The sequence below is a fragment of the Theropithecus gelada genome, chromosome 14, assembly GCF_003255815.1.
Source record: "Theropithecus gelada isolate Dixy chromosome 14, Tgel_1.0, whole genome shotgun sequence".
NCBI lineage: Eukaryota > Metazoa > Chordata > Mammalia > Primates > Cercopithecidae > Theropithecus > Theropithecus gelada.
In genome coordinates, this window is record NC_037682.1 from 121271753 (window position 1) to 121290788 (window position 19036).

At 44.8% G+C, this 19036-nt stretch overlaps 1 protein-coding gene across 9 annotated transcripts in view; it reads left to right on the top strand.

Moving 5' to 3' along the window:
* Window positions 1-19036, top strand: part of APLP2 (amyloid beta precursor like protein 2) — a 72693-nt gene that overhangs the window by 48479 nt on the left and 5178 nt on the right. For 2 of the 9 annotated variants that reach the window (XM_025358240.1, XM_025358239.1), the window contains 10 exons: window positions 781-977; window positions 1463-1671; window positions 3077-3244; window positions 6167-6297; window positions 7251-7325; window positions 8525-8683; window positions 9533-9661; window positions 13148-13247; window positions 15090-15242; window positions 16701-16736. In XM_025358240.1, the coding sequence (XP_025214025.1) occupies window positions 781-977; window positions 1463-1671; window positions 3077-3244; window positions 6167-6297; window positions 7251-7325; window positions 8525-8683; window positions 9533-9661; window positions 13148-13247; window positions 15090-15242; window positions 16701-16736 (1357 nt within the window). The remainder of the gene's footprint in view (window positions 1-780; window positions 978-1462; window positions 1672-3076; window positions 3245-6166; window positions 6298-7250; window positions 7326-8524; window positions 8684-9532; window positions 9662-13147; window positions 13248-15089; window positions 15243-16700; window positions 16737-19036) is intronic. The other 7 variants (XM_025358243.1, XM_025358241.1, XM_025358244.1 and 4 more) reach the window with 7 other exon arrangements.

Consider the following 19036-nt stretch of genomic DNA (forward strand, 5'->3'; position numbering starts at 1 on the left):
AGAAGATAGCAGTTTTCTCCAAATCTCACCATGCTTTTCAGTTACTTTTGTTTTCCCCTTATCTCCTTAAGATTTATAATTACTTCTGTCTTATAAGTTAGAAATTTTTGGGAGAGAAGTACGTATTTGTATAGGAGAGTTCAGCGTTGACAGTCCAGCTTCTGAAGTTGAGGATGTTAAGGAGGTGGCTGAGCGAGAATATTGTGTGCTGCTGGTGAGGCTCCCAGGAAACCATCCTAACCCTAAGGCCTGCATGGAAATCACCAGTTATAGAAAATGTGGGTCTGGACATATGCACAGGCAGGATTGCATGCCATCTCACTTTTCTGGTGGTGAGAAATACCCTTTCTTGTCTTCTGTAACATGGTTGGCTCTGCTTTTTTGTCAGTAATCTTCCTTTGATCAAATACTGAAGTAGTGCTTGCACCAGTGATGAATATAAATTAACATTGACCACCTTATCTGGTTTTGGTCATTATTAGAAGAAAAAGTCTCTTTTCCTGACTTGTTTCCACGTTTGGGATTTCAGTATTTTTGGACCAGATCATGTTTCCCCATGATCTGGGGATTAATTAAATCTTATTAACATGTATAAATTAACATGTATAAATCTTACAATAATATTACAATTTTTTGACAGAAAATTTACATGTTCATAAGAGAAAGCATTGCGAAGTGGTTTGATAGGGGGGTTTATTTTGGATGAGGGTAGAGATCAGAGTATATTTGACTATATTTACTCTGGAATATGTTCTGATATGGTCTGTGGGTTTATTTTAGGCATGTCTGACTCAGGGAATGACCTTATATAGCTACGGCATGCTGCTCCCATGTGGGGTAGACCAGTTCCATGGCACTGAATATGTGTGCTGCCCTCAGACAAAGATTATTGAGTCTGTGTCAAAAGAAGAGGAGGAAGAGGAGGAGGAAGAGGAAGAAGAAGAAGATGAAGAGGAAGACTATGATATTTATAAAAGGTAACTTCTACTTTGAGCTGTGAAGTCATTTTGCCTTTTTGTTAGCCCTTCTGTAAAGATGGCTGCTGGCTGCTAGTCCCTCACTTCTGGATAAGCTGGGCATTCCTTTGTGTTCTGCTAGAGTTGATTAAGCTTACATTTCATTCTAGCCATCGCCAGTCACAGGAATACCTGTGACTTTTGTGTTTACATCATTCTGGGCTGTGTTATTTTCTGCAGGTTACTATGATATTTTTTAAGAATCCACGCCATTTGTTTAACATAATATTCCTGAATTTGGATTTGTCTTACTGTTTTATCATGATTAGATTCAAATGCTTCCCGTTTGCTGATGTAGCTGGGCTCAGGGTCTTAGTGGCACAGTGAAATGTGCATTGAGCTTATTTCCTGCCTCTGTTTTTGTGTTTCAGAATAGAGACGGGACTCATTGTTGTGCTTTGCACATAGGAGTTATTAACCTTCCTTTTTTCTATTTTGGCCTTCAGTGAATTTCCTACTGAAGCAGATCTGGAAGATTTCACAGAAGCAGCTGTGGATGAGGATGATGAGGATGAGGAAGAAGGGGAGGAAGTAGTGGAAGACCGAGATTACTACTACGACACCTTTAAAGGAGATGACTACAATGAGGAGAACCCCACTGAACCCAACAGCGATGGCCCCATGTCAGACAAGGAAATTACTCACGATGTCAAAGGTAACCGCATGTAGAGCCATGGCTTTGAAATCCACATGGTAATTATTCACTTAGACTTTTGCATTGTGTCTGTTACAGGTAAGTCAGTCATAGAAGGAAAGGTGTGGTATCTCTGCACTAAAGGTGAGTTCAGCTCTTCAGTGCAGTGATGGTGCCGTCTTAACAAAGTGGGCAGGCAGGCACATCCAGGGAGAGGTGTAGGATTGAATTAGAGAACAAGGACTAGAGAGTAAGACAGACAGCATAGTCCGCCCTTCAGCAGGATTCTTCCACGTTCAACCTAAAATACTCCCTCCCCAAGGGAAGCTCCCCTCTTTGATACCACTCAAGTCCTGGCCTCCTAGAATAGAACTGGCTTGCCTGGTTTTTCTTTTCCTGCGTTTGTTCTAATCTGTAGGCTGCCCTATTTGTCCAGATGTTTTAGTTGGGAGGGTGAAATTTATTGACCTGCTGGTAACAAATTAGGGCCTGCAGTTTTTTTTTATCTTGCCAATTAAAACAAGAAAAGGTTGCAGTAGTTCCAGAGCCAGTAACATGCAGCCTCCTGCTGATTGTATATTTGAAAGCAATTAAGAGCTGAAGAATTATTTAGGACCCAAGTTGGGGGAAATTACTTAACCAGTTGAGAAGTTTATGATTTGCCTTAGAGAACGTAAAAATGGGAAACAAGGCTGGGCGCGGTGGCTCAAGCCTGTAATCCCAGCACTTTGGGAGGCTGAGACAGGCGGATCACAAGGTCAGGAGATTGAGACCATCCTGGCTAACATGGTGAAACCCCGTCTCTACTAAAAAATACAAAAAACTAGCTGGGTGAGGTTGCCGGCATCTGTAGTCCCAGCTACTTGGGAGGCTGAGGCAGGAGAATGGCGTAAACCCAGGAGGTGGAGCTTGCAGTGAGCTGAGATCCGGCCACTGCACTCCAGCCTGGGCGACAGAGCGAGGCTCTGTCTCAAAAAAAAAAAAAAAAAAAAAAAAAACGGGGAACAATTGTCTGTTCTAAATGCTTTAGTCTTTACTCCGGTATCACCACTTAAAACAGCCTTTCCACTCACATTGTCTCCTGAATAGACAAACGAGGCAGATAACTCCACTGAACAGATCAGAAATGCGAGGCTCTCAACAGCTGTGAGACAAAGGGATTGCTCTACGTCAATCTAAACTTAGATCTAGACTCCAGAGGGTGCCAAAAAAATACCCCAGTTCCTAAATGTCTCTACTCCATGGGGAAGCAACTTGTCCTCAGCAAGGCTGGCCTGAGCTGGAGCATTCTGCCAGCCAGGGCCTCTGGGCTCTGTCCTGTCTCAGGCCTCCCCCAGCCCATTCCCCGGCTTGCTGGCCTGTAGCATTTTGAAACATTTGACGTCACTGCCTCTGTCCTGCTGACACTCTGACCGTTTTCACACAGCTGTCTGCTCCCAGGAGGCGATGACGGGGCCCTGCCGGGCCGTGATGCCTCGTTGGTACTTCGACCTCTCCAAGGGAAAGTGTGTGCGCTTTATATATGGCGGCTGCGGCGGCAACAGGAACAATTTTGAGTCTGAGGATTATTGTATGGCTGTGTGTAAAGCGATGAGTAAGTCCCGCCTTGCGGGGGTCCTGTGCGGCAGCACCGTCCTGTCCGGCGTCCGTCTCCCCGCCGTCCTCGTGGCTGCATCTGTGTGGTGTCCCTGCCCACTCGGGTGTTTGCTGTCAGTCGTCTTCCCCTCATCTTTGTGCTTTCTAGGTCTAGGCTTTGCTCTCCTTCCGGCAGTGGTAAGCTCAATTCTCATGTCCTGTGCTCACCGTGTGTCTGGTGGTGCTCAGTGGTGGTGGTGCGCACCCGCCTTGGTATAGCGGGCGGCACGGCCAGGGGCTTGTCCTTTCTCGTCCGGCTTTGGAGTCTGCAGGCCCCGGGCCACTGTAGTGTTGGTGGGGGAAGGCAGCTGTGCCTTGGGCTGGCTCTAGCTCAGAGGCACTGAACATTCCTGTCTTTGAACTGCCCTGTCTCTGACCCCTGTGATGCATGCCAGCTCACGGGATGCCTGCTCTTGAAAGGAGTGACAATGAAGTACTTTGGGCAGTCTAGAGTATGGAAATATCTTGCATAATGCACTCTAGAAGAGAGCTAGCAGCCAAGTGGTAGTGACTCACTGTGTTGCTTCAATATTGTGCACCCGGGTCACACAGCTTTAGGAAGTGAGAGGATTTCAGTTGGTGTGTGCTTTGGTGTGACGGGAAGGTCAGTGGTTCAGTTGAGTTGGGTTTATGCTGGACGTTGGTAGGAAGAGTTTCTACCAAGAGTTTCCCTTTTCTCCATGGCTACTCCTTTTTCTCGTTAAGAGCTTCAGTCTCTCACCTTGCAGCACTAACCTACACATTAGGAAGATCCTCAGGCCAGACCGTTTTTCTTGGTTCCTACTCTGGAATTTGTTGGAATAATAATTTGCTATGAAGGATTTGGCTATAGCTCTGATGGATTTTCATTCAAATCTCTTCATGTTCCCTCTTCCTTCCTTCTACCAAAAGATCTTTCACATCTTAATGTAATATGGCAATGCTTTGAGTGCTTCCCTTCCAACTCCAGGAAAGCTGATTTATTCTGTAACAGTTGAAAGGTGAAATAAAAAGAGTCCTTAGGGAACCTTGGTGAATAAACTTTGCGTTTTCAGGAAAGATTCAGAAGTAGAAATTATTGTGAGACTTACTGCTTTGTAAAACTTGGGCTGAAGCCTGAGCAACCCCAGTGAGTGTGGAGGTGGTGATCTCTACCTGAAGGGTCAGCTAGGAAGTGCTGTGAGACATGATGGAGTGGCAGGTCTGTAAAGCTGTTTGCTGTGGCTTGGGTAAGATTTGCCTCGGAGCAGCAGTGTTCATGCTCTGTGGGGCCTCTGCCTGGAGGGCTTTGCAGGTTGAGAAGCATCAGGTTTCCTTCCAGTGGGAACGTTTTTGTTCTTCTTTGAAGGGGCTGAGGCTGGCGGATGTGCCGGCTTCGTGATCACGTGTGTGATTCCACGGGGACCCAGGGTGTCTTCAGAAAGAAGCCTTTCAGCCCACTGTCCTCTCCACTCTGGTCCCAGGGAGGGTGGAAGCAGCCTGTGTTTGCCGTTATCTTTATCCAGTCCAGCTATATGAACCAAAGGCTCCGTCTCCAGCGCTCAGGCCTTTACAGCACAGGCACGTGTCGCTGATCCGCACAATGGGCTGCAGCGCTTGAAATTCTCCTTCACTGAGCCTCCGAGTGCCTTGGGGAATGGCGTTCACTAAGTTATAGATTCTCATTTAGTTAATCTGAAAGTGGGATATTGACATCCTTTTAAAACTTACATAGGGCTCATATTCTTCATGACTTTAGTTGTCATGTTTAGTTCTGTTAAACAAAGGGGCAAATAAAAGATGCTTCCGACAGAAAAAGTTGAACTGGCTGGCTAATTTGTAGCTCTATTCATCAATTATACAGTTGTTTTAATGTATTAAAATGATGCAATTCTAGAAATTAGGTGAATTTGCTTCTGAATTAAAAATCGGTTGAATCTTGGCATTCACTCTCCACTTAGCTCTGAAATTGTGTCATAATCTACCAAGCAAGTCCACACCAGCTTGGGAAATCTTGTATGAATTAGGCTAGTAAGGGTTACCTTAGGTATGTCTTGAGAGGCTGACTGAGTAAACTTGCCATCTTAGTCGTTTCCCTTATCAGGCTAAATTCCATCGTGCAGACACTCACTTGCTTGGGCCCTATAAGAGATTATGCCCATCCAGCAGGCGGGGGTGCTCCAATAGACCTGTGCTCTGGGGAACGCTTGGGAAGCCCTATTGGTCAGTGTCATGGATCAAAAAGCCCTATCTTCATATCGGTGAAAGGTGTCCTTGTCAAATAGAGCAACTTAGTTTTACCTTTGTTGGTTCTGTCACTTTGGTGGCGCTGAGAGTCCTTCAGTGATACTGAAAACTCAAAACTACAGCTGGCGTGATTGGGACTTTCTCTACCCAGCGTGTATGCAAAGAACATTCAGTTGAGCCTGTTTTCCATTGTAAATTAAGACTCAAAGATAGCCAGAAGAGCGGAGGTCCCTGAGTAATAAATTTCTTCAAAAATAGGGAATTGCATAAAAGTGCCTCTACAGGGTCTGATTTCTGCGCTTGTCTCTGTTCAGATGCTCAGTTATGATGAATAAAGTAGCTATTGTTTAGGTTTCCAGGGTTCGAGCACTGAAGGGAAGGTATAGAAGAAACCACCTCTTTTTCGGCCCTGAGGTCTTAAGTAGATGCCTCATTGGTGCTGTAGCTGCCAATAAATTGCTGTATTAGCATGGTCTGACATGGTTGATGGATGTTGTGTAAGGAAGATTGCCCACTGTAATCTAACCAAGTGAAGTCTTGGCAGATAGCAGCGCCCTGCACTTAGAGAATGCCACAAAACAATTTGAGTCCGTTCTGCAGGTCCTGAGCTGGGTTTTCTTCCTAGAGCACAGTGCACCTGATCCCAAAGAGAACTCCCTCTGTAATTTTGTTTCAGTTCCTCCAACTCCTCTGCCAACCAATGACGTTGATGTGTATTTCGAGACCTCCGCAGATGACAATGAGCATGCTCGCTTCCAGAAGGCTAAGGAGCAGCTGGAGATTCGGCACCGCAACCGAATGGACAGGGTAAACCTCGACAGTTCCTTCATCTTCATGGCACTTGGCTCTGGGTAGCATGGTTCTCATAGATGAAGAAGAGTAATAGCTTCTCCTAGATAGTCGTGCTGATGTGTAAGGACTGGTGAGGCAGGAGAGAGTTACCAGTGGAGCTGCCTTCTGGGTGAACTTCTTCCCCACCTGCATCTGGATCATAGTATAATTACCCTGTGAGCACTTAGCATGTCCCGGACACTCTGCTGAGTACTTCCTATACCGTTATCTGCCCCTTTTTTTGGGCAATTAACTTGCTTTAAAATTTATTTTATTTTAAAGAAGGAAACTTTGTATCGCTGTTATCAATAAAAAGCGAGTACTATTTGCCGTGAGAAGAAAGTGACCAACCATACAAATGTATTAGATGAAAGCAAACATGTCCAAATACATGCTAGCCAGATACTGCTGTCGTGGAAGGTTCTGTGTCTCCGGGATGTTTCTGTTCCTTTAAAAGGGTTATAAGAGAGCAGCAGGAACACCAAAGTGCATCTTTTCTTTTGGATTTACTCAGGATTGAAAGAGAATTGAAAAGGGAATGTCTTGCTAGGCCTAAGCTCCACCCCAATCCCACACAGTCCCATGTTGGGCTTACAGTTTGAAAAATGCTCATTGTTTTATCCACATCAGCTCTGAAAAGTAGGTATTAACCTCAATTTTTTTGGTGAGGAGACTAAGACACAGAGACTTGTAAATAACTTACCCAAGGTTATGTAACAAAGAGGTCATGGAATTGAGGCTCCATCTGGGGATAGTTGAGGCCTAGAACCTTCTGAGGCAGTAACAATGCTAAGCTCATAAGGGATCGTGTGATTGGTTTCCTTTTGTAGTTTCCTATTAGATTTAGCATCTGACGATATTTTTAGAAAATGGAGGCGTTGTTTCAGGGTACTAATCACTGCTGACAGTGTTTTTGACCTTTGTTCTAGGTAAAGAAGGAATGGGAAGAGGCAGAGCTTCAAGCAAAGAACCTCCCCAAAGCAGAGAGGCAGACTCTGATTCAGGTAAGATGCTTTCTCCAGGGACGTAGCTTTCAGCCTCACCATTGGAAAATACGGTCAGAGCCCCATTCCCAACGAAGTTAGAATTGGACACCGCCTCCTTTTAGGTGAGGGCTTACAAGGAAGTTGCAGCTGGCCTGTTTTTCTTTTTCACCTCACGTATTGCTCACCTATGGTAGAAGAAAACCAAACCCGCACCAGAGCACACCTAATTCATGCCAGAAGGTAACCTTAGCCCAGCTGCCTCTTGTTAGTTCTGCTTTCCTGGCAAAAGTCCTCTGCCAATTTCAACCTTAGACTGTGACTTGTTTTTCAGCAGTACTGAATTTTTTTAAGACTAATTGAAAGTCAAAGGATAGAAAATAAAGATCTCTGATACAATTCATCTCTAACTTTGTCGACTATAACTAAAATCATAGCAGCAAACTGCATTCCCTTTCAGTAGAAGAGTGTTGCTAGGAATAGGGATAGCAATTTCCAGGACTGATTTGGTTTTTACAAAACTGATTGTGTAAATTTTAAATCATTTTATGTTTAGCTGAAATGTCTTTCCTCCAAATGTCAACACTTTAATAAAGTGTTAAAAGTAATTTTAACAACCTTTTTTATTGATCGCTTAGAATATCTAACAATTTTAATTCCTACAGAAGCCAATGCATTTTGTTCAGGGAAATTTAGTTCAGCAGGCTTAAACTACCTGTAAACCTGGCCGGATACCTCACAGATAACGTGCGCTTCATGATTTTATTGACAGTAATGGCAAAAACCACAATTACTTTTGCACCAACCTAATGACAGGAATGCTTCAACAGAACTTACCACATAACTCCCATTGGTCAGTGGTCTCAGGGTTTGGAAGTTGGTGCCTTGCTGCAATGTGGGAAGGACAGTGTTCCTTTTTTTATAGTGCATATTGAGGCCTTGGGCTTGCAGGCACTAGCACTTTCAGTTGTAAATATATTAAAGAAGCCCTCTGACGCTGAGATTTAACTTGCTGTCTTTAAAGAAGGAAGTAATTCTCCTGATAGAAGTAGAATGAAGGTAGAATGAAGTAGACTGTGGATCCTACCCTTGCTCCACTCTCCGAACCTGTTACTGTCTTGCATGGGCACTGACAGGAGAAGCACTGGGGTCTAAGGTTGCTTGCCTATGCTTCCTCTGGGTGCCACAAATCATATGTGGTTCCTGCTCTCTTGGTTTAGCACTTCCAAGCCATGGTTAAAGCTTTAGAGAAGGAAGCAGCCAGTGAGAAGCAGCAGCTGGTGGAGACCCACCTGGCCCGAGTGGAGGCTATGCTGAACGACCGCCGTCGGATGGCTCTGGAGAACTACCTGGCTGCCTTGCAGTCTGACCCACCACGGGTGAGTCACAGACAGAGCCAAATCATTGATGAGTCCTGCGCCTATTGCTGCCTGTCCTGAGGTGGTGTATGTAGGGGACCAGTGTATGACACTCAGGTCAGTAAAAGTGACATTTGTATGACAAGTTCTGGCAAAGCTGAAGCTAAGAAAAGACGATGAGGGAGGAAAAGGTATTACATTCTAATATCTGCGTATATAAGCTAAGCATGACATCGCTTTATGCCTGTGATGTGAAAGTGTTTTACACTAGAAAAGTATAACCTCGGGAAATTGATTGGTAATTATCCAGTTATTGAACTTCCTTTCAAAGAATGGAAACATGCTTTTCATGAAGACTTTTGAAGAAGTTACATTGTAAATAAGATTATGAAGAAAGGGGTAAAGTAATTTCTTCTGAAACTCTTGTGTGAGTGGTCTCAAATGATTTTGTCCCTTAACACTAACCTGCCTTGCTTTGGGGGATGGAAAGAATTAGGAGGATATTTGTATCCTTAAGTAAGCCAGTTAAAGTCTTCTCTCTTTGGGAGACACAGGAGACTACCTAGCTTGTAATTCAGACGTCAGAGGCTGAGCCAGGAAAAAGGACAGATCTGAAGAGAATAGTGAGCTGGAGATTCTGGAAAATACTGTATGTTAAGGAGCCGATATAACTTCAGAACTTAGTTTTGCTATTTTACCTAGACAGTTTTTTAGTTACTTGGTAAGCTAAAAAAGCTTTCAGAGTTACAGCTTTCATTCTTGTGCCTAGCTGAGCTTTACATTCTTAAGTGAACTTTTTAAGCTTTTGTTTTCCTGCCTATTTTCATTTCTCTAGTCTCTGGATATTAAAACAACTGTTCTCTCTTGCAGCCTCATCGCATTCTCCAGGCCTTACGGCGTTATGTCCGTGCTGAAAACAAAGATCGCCTGCATACCATCCGTCATTATCAGCATGTGTTGGCTGTTGACCCAGAAAAGGCGGCCCAGATGAAATCCCAGGTACAGTAGATGTAGTAGAAATTGTTGCTGTGAGGGCATTTCCAGTGGGGAACATAATGCCTTGACTAATGGTTGAACAGCACTACTGGTTGAACAGGACTGCTAGTTGTACTTGTTATTAGTCCTTAGAAAATGATTTTTGATTTCCGAAGACATTGGGTACATGAGCTGGTTTTTGCAAGGGTACTATTTTTAAAACATCTTTTTTTATACTTTTTTATATTAACTACTTTGTACTTAAACAATTTCCGATTTTTTTATATCATTTATTTCTGATTTAAATATTGCCAGAACCAGTATTCAAGATCCTTTTCTAGGTACATTTATCAAGCAGATCTTAAAAATTGGTCTCTTGTTTTGTGCAGTATAGTTTTTGTTTAGACAGACACTTTTACATTCCTAGGTTTTGTCCAGCTTTACTTTCATCTATAGAGGTTTGTTTCTGGTTCCTATTTCTCATATTGGTGTTGTTCATATGTTAACTTGAGTTTTACTTTCTTGTATTCATAAAAATGAACTTGCCTACCAGACTGCTAGCTTCCGTGTAAACAGGAAGTCTCGTAGCCCATCCTGTTAGTGTTCCTAGAGGGCCTTATGGTAACAACGCTGATCTTATTTCATTTCCTCTCATATTGTAAATACAGTGCTGTGGCGATTGTGAGTGCCAAGGTACGTGGGCTCACTCACTGCACGGGTGCTGGCCTGTCAGTCCAGAAACCCTCCTTCCCCACAGTTGCTGTGTGTGTGAAGATGAAAAGATAACGTGCCTAGAGGCCTTTGGGGTGTTGGAGCTGAGCTGCTCCGTTTGTGGAGCTGGGGTCTGTCTGAGTGCCAGATTCCACACTAGCATTCAGTGCTGCCGGGCTGACTCCCCTGAGTGCCCTTGAGCAGCTCACACGCTAGTGTAGAGAGAGTGAAGAGCAGGTGTTTTGTGGGTTTGTTTGTTTGTTTTTTGAGGTGGCGTCCCACTCTATCACTCAGGCTGGACTGCAGTGGCGCCATCTCAGCTCACTGCAACCTCCGCCTCCCGGGTTCAAACAATTCTCTTGCTTCAGCCTCCCGAGTAGCTGGGATTACAGGCGCCCGCCATAACACCTGGTTAATTTTTGTGGTTTCAGTAGAGACGGGGTTTCACCATATTGACCAGGCTGGTCTTGAACTCCTGGCACCTCAGGTAATCCGCCCACCTCAGCCTCCCAAAGTTCTAGGATTACAGGCGTGAGCCACTCCCCCCAAGCCCAGAGCAGGTGTTCTTAGATATATAGAGTTCACTTCAGAAGCTGGTTGTTTTGGGGAATGAAAGAGCTCAGGCTTTTAAAGAGTGGGAAGAAAGTGGAAAGGGGCTGGGCTGGATACCCTAAGAGGCATCTGGTGTGGGCCTGGAGCTCAAGGCTTTGCTTCACGCTGGATGCAGCAGAAGAAGAGAAAGTCTAAGAGGCCTGGATGGAAAATGCATGCATCTTGACAGGGCTTAGACTTTTGGAGTCTACTTGATTTTTGAAAAGACTTAATCACTTTCCAAACTTCCTGTTTTAAAATTAAATTATTGTGTTGTATTTTAGCCAGTTTTGTGTGAGAGTAGAAGGGAAGGAGAGATTTTGATCAGTGTAGTAAGTAGAGAATTCTTGCAAGTGAGATCAAGCTTCCACACCAAGTAATGTGGGAAGTAGAGCCCTCCCATCTTAAAACACCTTTGGGGAGAAAACCCAGCTCTCCTGTCTGCTACTTATTGTCTGCTCTTAGCTGTAATTCTGGCAAAGCTTACTTTCTGCCTTGTTCCCTATTCTGTTATCTAAACATTAGAAAAATTTGCAGATGTTCAGCCTGTTGTAACTTGTGCCATATCTACTTGTCTGGATGTGAGTGAGATGGTGCTTTTACCCCTATACTATAGCCAGTGGTTTGCTGTAGAGACACTGATTTCCAGTCTCCCACCCTGTGGTTCTTGTCCTCTGTGAGTGTATGAACCATCCGCTCTCACACGGCTCCCTGTTCCTCTGGGGAGGTGTAGCAGGACAACGCTTGCTGAACCTGTGGGTGTTGCATTTGGGCTCCATTTGCATTTTTTCTTCAAGGCACTCTTGTGCTTTCCTTGATTGACAGAATGGCACATGCAAAATTAAATTGCTTTCATCCTTGCTTTAAAAGGTCAGAGAGATGTCAGTCTACAATAAAAGCATCTTTCCATTTAGCTTTTTTTCTCATGTTGACCCTTCATGTTAATGGCTTCAAGCCCATGTGATTAATCCATTGGTTTCCAGTGCCCTCTTTAGGAAAAGCTTGGTAATTGCAGGTCTAACCAGGCAGGGATGACTTTGCTTTTTAAGCTTATGGGAGCTACAGCAACACACCTCGCCATGTCATTGAGGTGGATGCTAGCCCGAGTCACCTTTCACTTCCATCCTGAAAAGCTGTAAAAATAGTGACCACTTCTAATGGCTTTTTTTTTTTTTTTTTTAATGAATAACCTTAGAACTTTTGCATTCGGAAAAGGCAGTGAGCTGTGGTGGATGAGTCTTCCTGTATCACCCCCTTAAAATCAGGTTTATTTATTCCTCAGCATGAGTTTTTTAAAAAATAACAATTTAGTTAAATAGGAATAAACTAATTCTTTATTTACCACAATAATCATTTAAGCAATTGCTTCACTAAGCAAAATCCATAATGGTTCCCTGTGTCGCCAAGTCTACTTTTCAGCCAGTAATTTCAGTCTTTTTTAATCCCATCTAATCTGACCAGTGGTAGAAATCGACTGACTCTTTTCTTTCACTCAGCAAAACCTTACTGAACGTTCAGCATTGTACAAATCAGGGCTCTTTTTTTTTTTTTTTTTTTAACTCAATATGATTAGTATTAAGTGCCTCGAATGAAAATCCAGTAGCTAGTGGCCATTTTTTAATAAATTGTCTCTTAACTTGGAGCACTCTCTTTAGATAAATTCTCACATCAGCTGGGGGAATTATACAGTTTGAACACTTTTTTTTTTTTTTTTTTTGAGACAGGATCTTGCTCTGTTGCCTAGGTTGGAGTGCAGTAGCACAGTCATAGCTCACTGTAGCCTAAACCTCCTGGGCTCCAGTGATCCTCCAGCCTTAGCCTCCCAAGTAGCTGTGACTACAGGCACACAGTACTATGCCTGGCTAATTTTTGTATTTTTTGGTAGAGGCAGGGTTTCATCATGTTGGCCAGGCTGGTCTCAAACTCCTTGGCTCAAGTGATCCTCCTGTCTCACCCTCCCAAAGTGCTAGAATTACAGGTGTGAGCCACCATGCCCAGGCTGAACACGTTCTTATACTTTAGCAGTCAGTAAATACGGCGTGAGGAGTAATACATTTCCCCTGACCAGTTGCTTTGCTCTAGACTCTGTAGAGAATACACTTTGTAAAGTGGTTTTTCCAGAAGTTGTGTCAATGTTCCAGCTGCAAATTCCCTCCTGGCCTAGTTGTTTTCAATCACAACACCTCTCCACCGTAACTCTGCTTCCAGGTGATGACACATCTCCACGTGATTGAAGAAAGAAGGAACCAAAGCCTCTCTCTGCTCTACAAAGTACCTTATGTAGCCCAGGAAATTCAAGAGGAAATTGGTGGGTACCAGCTGTTTGTGTCAAGGTCATGTGGGACTTCTTGCAGAGGCTCAGGAGTGAAAGCTAGGCAAGAGTAGAGAGATATGAGCAAGCAAGGCGTGTGAAGTGGGGCATGAGCACACCCTGGCTTCAGAAGCCTAGAATCCACTGGAGCTTACATGGCAAGGTGAAGGAGGAACCAAGGACAGATGCACTGGCTGTGAGCCACGGAGCCTTGGGTTTCACTGACCTTCACTCCGTTAGCGGAAGAATATCTGGGGTATGAAATTGCAAGAGACTAGGAGATTTCCTGTTACCATTTTCCTCCTTAATTCTGATTATTCCAGGCACCTGATTTTATATAATTCTCACCTCCTCTTCCTCTCCCAGTCTTTATCTTCTTCATTTATTCAACAAGTTTTATTGTGTCTGCTGTGTGTCACAGAGTAAAATGGTCCACAAGCAGATAGTACCTGCCGGAGTTCATGTGACGATAGGAGAAAAACAGACAGTAAAACAAGAAAATAAATGTCAGGTGGTGATAAGTGCTGTGCAGAGTTAAAACTCGGGCACAGTGGTAGAGAGCGGCCGGTCGGGGCCGCTGGCTCTGGGGACGGTGGCCTGAGATCCGAATGGTAAGATCACAGTGGGAGGGCACGTTGGTAGCAGAGTGAGCGGCAGCTACAAAGGCCCCAGGTGGAAGTCAGGCATCACATTTAAGTAGATCAGTGTGGCTACAACATAGCAAAGGGGATGTGGCCAAAGTATGCAGGGACCAGATCGGGAAGAAATTTCAGCAAAATCAAGGAGTTTGGTTTTTATTTTTGGATAATGGGAAGCCGTTAGAGGATTTTCAGCTAGGGAGAGACTAGATCTGGATTATGAATTTTTAAAAGCTCTCTTGGCTGCTTTGTGTAGAGTCGATTAAAATTAGAAACCAGCCAGGAAGCGATTATAGAAATCCAGGAGAGCGCTGTTGGGAGTATGCACTGAAGGGGTGATGGGGTAGGAGAAGGAGCGCCCCAGGGACAGCTGGGGACGGTCTCTAGGATGTGTTCTGGGGGGCGTGTGTGGGGCTGCGCCCGGGGCTGCATGTGTGGTTGGGGAAGCGGCATCAAGAATTGCACTTAGGGTTCCACTGTGGGCAGCTCGGGGATGGTGGTACCATGGCCAACTGAGGTGGAGAAGGAAATCCGGAGCTCTCTTGATACATGTTAAGATAGAAATTTCTGTTGGGTGTTATGTGGAGATCTAAGTAGGATTTAGGTGAGGCAGAGGTCAGGCAGTAGGTCCAGGATTCAGGCCTGGGAGTCATGGTATGTGGTCAGTATTTAAAACTGGCATCAGGGAGAAGTAGGTCAGAGGGTGTGAAGCGGTAGTTGTAGTTACGTGGGGTGGATACGTCTAGAGATGGGATGGACAGCGTGAGGACTGTAGTTATATATACAATACTGTACTATATACTAAAAATTTGTCGAGAGTAGATTTGGGGTATTCTTATTTTTAAAAAAAGTAACTCTGGAAGGTGGTGCGTGTGTTTGCTTGACTACGGAAATCATTTCACGGTGTATATGTATATCAAATCATTATATCGTATACCTTAAATATGTACCGTTTTTAAAACCCCCAAAATCTGTGGTGTTGTGGATACCACTTAACTGGAGTGTGGAGGTGGAGGCAGGGGTGCGTGGGACGACGCCCTGGGGTCCCTGGTGCTGGGGCTCTGTGGCGCCACAGCATCAGGGAAGGTGTTTCAGGCAGGAGCTGGGAGCCACAGTGGGTCTTGGAGCTCTAGAGCATCCTGTGCCTGGACACCAGGCCCTTCTGAAGCCTGCCCTCTGTCCCCTGCCCTGTCTTCATCAGATGAGCTCCTTCAAGAGCAGCGTGCAGACGTGGACCAGTTCACTGCCTCCATCTCAGAGACCCCTGTGGACGTCCGGGTGAGCTCTGAGGAGAGTGAGGAGATCCCGCCGTTCCACCCCTTCCACCCCTTCCCAGCCTTACCTGAGAACGAAGGTGTGTATGGGCGACGGTGCCACTTCTGGGCAGCAGGGGGAGGACAAAATGAGAGAATTAAAGTCAATGTTTTGAAAACCAAATTGAGTTGGGAGATGGTGTTCCTGTGAGAGTCAGGGGAAGGGAGACCGGATTCATTGAACACCTACTGTGTGCAAGGACCCTGCTAGATGCTTTCAAATCATTGGTGTCAATGTCACCATGAAGTTAAGACTAAATCTCCTATTTCAAGATGGGTGGCTTCAAACCCCCACTTCTTCCAACTTGTGCACTTCTTACACGTGGGAGGCACTTGGCAGTTGAAACAGCACCTTCCTGTTAGGCTGTTACCTTTGCGCAGCTGTCTTGGGAGGGAGGTGCCGAAGAGGCTGAGGAGGTGACAGGGCTGGTGCAGGGTCATATCTCTGACATGAGGTGGGGTAAGAAGGTGTTCCTCTGGCTCCTAGGCAGACATTCTTCCCTCTATTCCCCTGCTGGTTCTCAGTGTCTAAGAGGATCTCTAAAAGCTGTGAGCCTGCTTCAGAAATAAACAAGTTGCTGAGCCCAGTGCCCTGAGAGTAGTCCCCCTTGTCAGTTCTGTTTGTTGCTGTTGCTGCTGATAGGGTAATGTTAAGAATGGCCCACAGCTATGCCATAGTCCTTGTTATATGCCTGCGTTAGCTAAGCATCTCAGCGGATGCTCTCCATCCTCACAGTAACCCTCGCAGGTGGGTAGTCGAGTGTCCCCAGGTGGGGATTCTGAGGTGTAAAGAGGTTAAGTAACTTGCCCAAGGTCATGTAGCTTGTAAGGGGAGAGTCAGGAGTTGAACCCAAGCCAGTCCGGGATATAGCACTGGAACAGAGGCCTCAGGAAGGCATCAAATTGGGAGTGGGGGGATGGAGGTACATCCATGTTAGCCTTCAGACCTTAACAGAAATGCCTTCTGGTTATCGCAGAGCAGTTGACTCTTCAGAAATAAAACGGGATCTGAGGAAGTGGCAGATGGATGAAGAGCACTGTGCCATTCCCAGATCTCCGTGGGTTTGTTGGGTGGCCATGCTTAGAAAACTTCTTATGTGCTTATTGGGGGTCGGGGCAGCTTGGAAAAACTGAACTAGAACCTTACCTCCCTGTCAGCAAACCACAACCAACACTGATTTCAATTTTTGCTTTTTTCTAAGAAAAATATTTATGTGGGCTAAGCTAAATAGTGCAGGCATCTCCCAAAGTTTCCCTAAAATGGCCCAAGACAGACCTACTTTTTTCTCTCTTATCAAGGATACTCTCCAGTGATTTGCTGTGGCTTCTACTGCTGGTTTGTTTATGGGGTAGTTCAGGCATAGTGTTTTTAAGGAGGAATACTTTTTGTTCACTTTATAGAGAAATTCTAAGATAGAAATTTTAAAAGAAGCCATTTTCTTTCTTAATCTCCTTTTGTGCTGTTTTATTTTGTTTTTTATTGTTTTCCTTTCTGCTAGACACTCAGCCGGAGTTGTACCACCCAATGAAAAAAGGTTGGTTTGTCCAAGATGTTCCCTTTAAGACCTTCATTCCTCTCCACTCCCCAGTGTGTCTGAAGCTTCATGTTCTGTTTCATGCCATCACCTGGCTTTCCCCACCTCATTTCTTCCGGCGCGGCTGTGAGTGGAGTCAGAGCAGCGCCGCCTCCATGTTGCTAACAAGCTGACCTGACTCCAGCACTCCGAGGCCAGTCTCCGTGGCGTTGGTTACCGCGTGGTCATGCCAAGCTTTCCCTCTGGGATGTCAGAGAATGCACAGCAGCCAAAATAGATTTCATGACCCTTTTAATCTGGGTAGATTTTTAGAAGTATTTCCCACTTAGGTTGGTTGCGAACCGCTGTATCTGTGTACATATGCCTTATTTACAGTAAGGTGGAGAGTCTTTCTCTTTTCCCTCTTTTTCTCTGCAATTCTCGTTTACGTCTTTTCTTTTTGGCTTTCCTTGCCTTTTGTCTGTGCCAGCTGTCTCATGTCCCCTGAGTTGTAGCCTTCCTCAGAACATCAGAGGCTGATGGATCAAACACGTAGAGACAGCCCAGCTCACTGTACTGAGTCTCCAGTTTTCAAAAACCGTTCACGCTCCATAAAGCACTATGGGGAATGCTCTGCATACTTGATCTGAGTCCACTGAACGTCCCTGTAGGATGGGTAGTGTTTTTAGCTCTATTTTCTATATTACATAATTGAAGAAGTTTCTGAGATGACATGACTTGCTCTAAGAAGTGGAGGAACCAGGATTTGAACCCAGTTCTCTGTCCTCCAAGCCCACGTGATTGTATTACCTAAGCTGTTGGTGTCACGGGATCCCCCAGGTGGGTGGGCGGCCCAGTCATTGTGAATCATTTCAACATTTCTTGTTCATAATGTGTTGTATGAGCCCGCCCTTGGTTTTGGCAGACTTCTTATGGATGGGCCAAATGGAGTTGCCTGGCTAAGAAGCTGGTGTTCTGCTTCACGCCACAGGTTGTTCTCAGAACACAAAAGTGTGATTTGAATCTTCTGAAAACGACTTACGCATAGATGCTTTATTTTATTCTACTTGGATATCCCTATTCTTGGGGATGACTGTGCCGAATTCCTTTTAACAGCATAACTGAGATGTTGAGAAAGATGAGTTTTCTAGAAGTTTAACAGGCTTTTGCCTTTATACTTAACTGTTATGAGTTGGGACAATTTAAACATTAACTTTGGTGTCTTGAAGTCACTTGTTTATGTGTTTTTTTAAAGAAACATGGGGGCTATACCAACAAAAATGTATTATAACAGTCTGGACTGGCGGTAGGTTTTTTTTTTAATTTTTTTTTTGAGATGGAGTCTTCCTCTCGCCCAGGCTGGAGTGCAGTGGTGCAGTCTTGGCTCACTGCAGCCTCCTCCTCTGGGGCTCAAGCAGTCTTCCTACCTCAGCCTCCCAAGTAGGTAGGGTGACAGGTGCATGCCACCACCCTCAGCTAGTTGTTTTGTTTGTTTATTTTTGTATTTTTAGTAGAGATGGGGTTTTGCCATGTTGCCCAGGTTGGTCTCCAACTCCTGGACTCAAGTGATCCTCCCGCCTTGGCCTCCCAAAATGCTGGGATTATAGGCATGAGCCACTGTGTCCAGCGACAGTAGGCCTTTAGTTGGCTTAGTGCCACATTGCTTTTTGAATAAAATCCTGCCGTGTGACCTTTAAAATTCTGCGAGAGAGAAACATGGAAGGAGCTCAGAATTACAATTGATTGGGCTTGGTCATGAGCATCCTTGCTGAGGCAATATCCTTCCAGATCCCTCTTTCTCAAATAGTTGGAGTGCAGTATTGCTATTTCATGGGCATTTTGAGACAAAAGCTGGCTCTGATTTAACTAGAATCAAGTCGTGGACGTCTTTAAAGTTGAAGCTTTAGAAAAATTGCATTGTTTTTGACTGCATTGCGTTAGCTAGCCTCCAAGTTCAGCAACTGGGGAAGCTGTTACAAATTGCTATGTGTTAAGAACGAGTCTAGTTGTGAGGCAGAAGCTCTGCTGTGGCTGTGCCTTGGGCCATTACCTGCCTTTGACGAGCCCAGGGACAGCAGTGCTTTGCGTGTCCTCATGTTGAAATCTCACTTGCAGTTAGTTACCTTAGAATGCCAGGTATGCTGTCAGGTTGATCTAGTTATAAAAGGCTCATATCACAGACATTTATGTTGAACTGTATTTTATTCTTACGATAGCTAGAAATCACATGCTTTGGAACTAAAAATAGAGGACTGCCTCTCACGTTCCCTCCCTGGGTCTGCTGCATCGTCGTGCTGCGTATTTGGATACTGTCCTTTGGA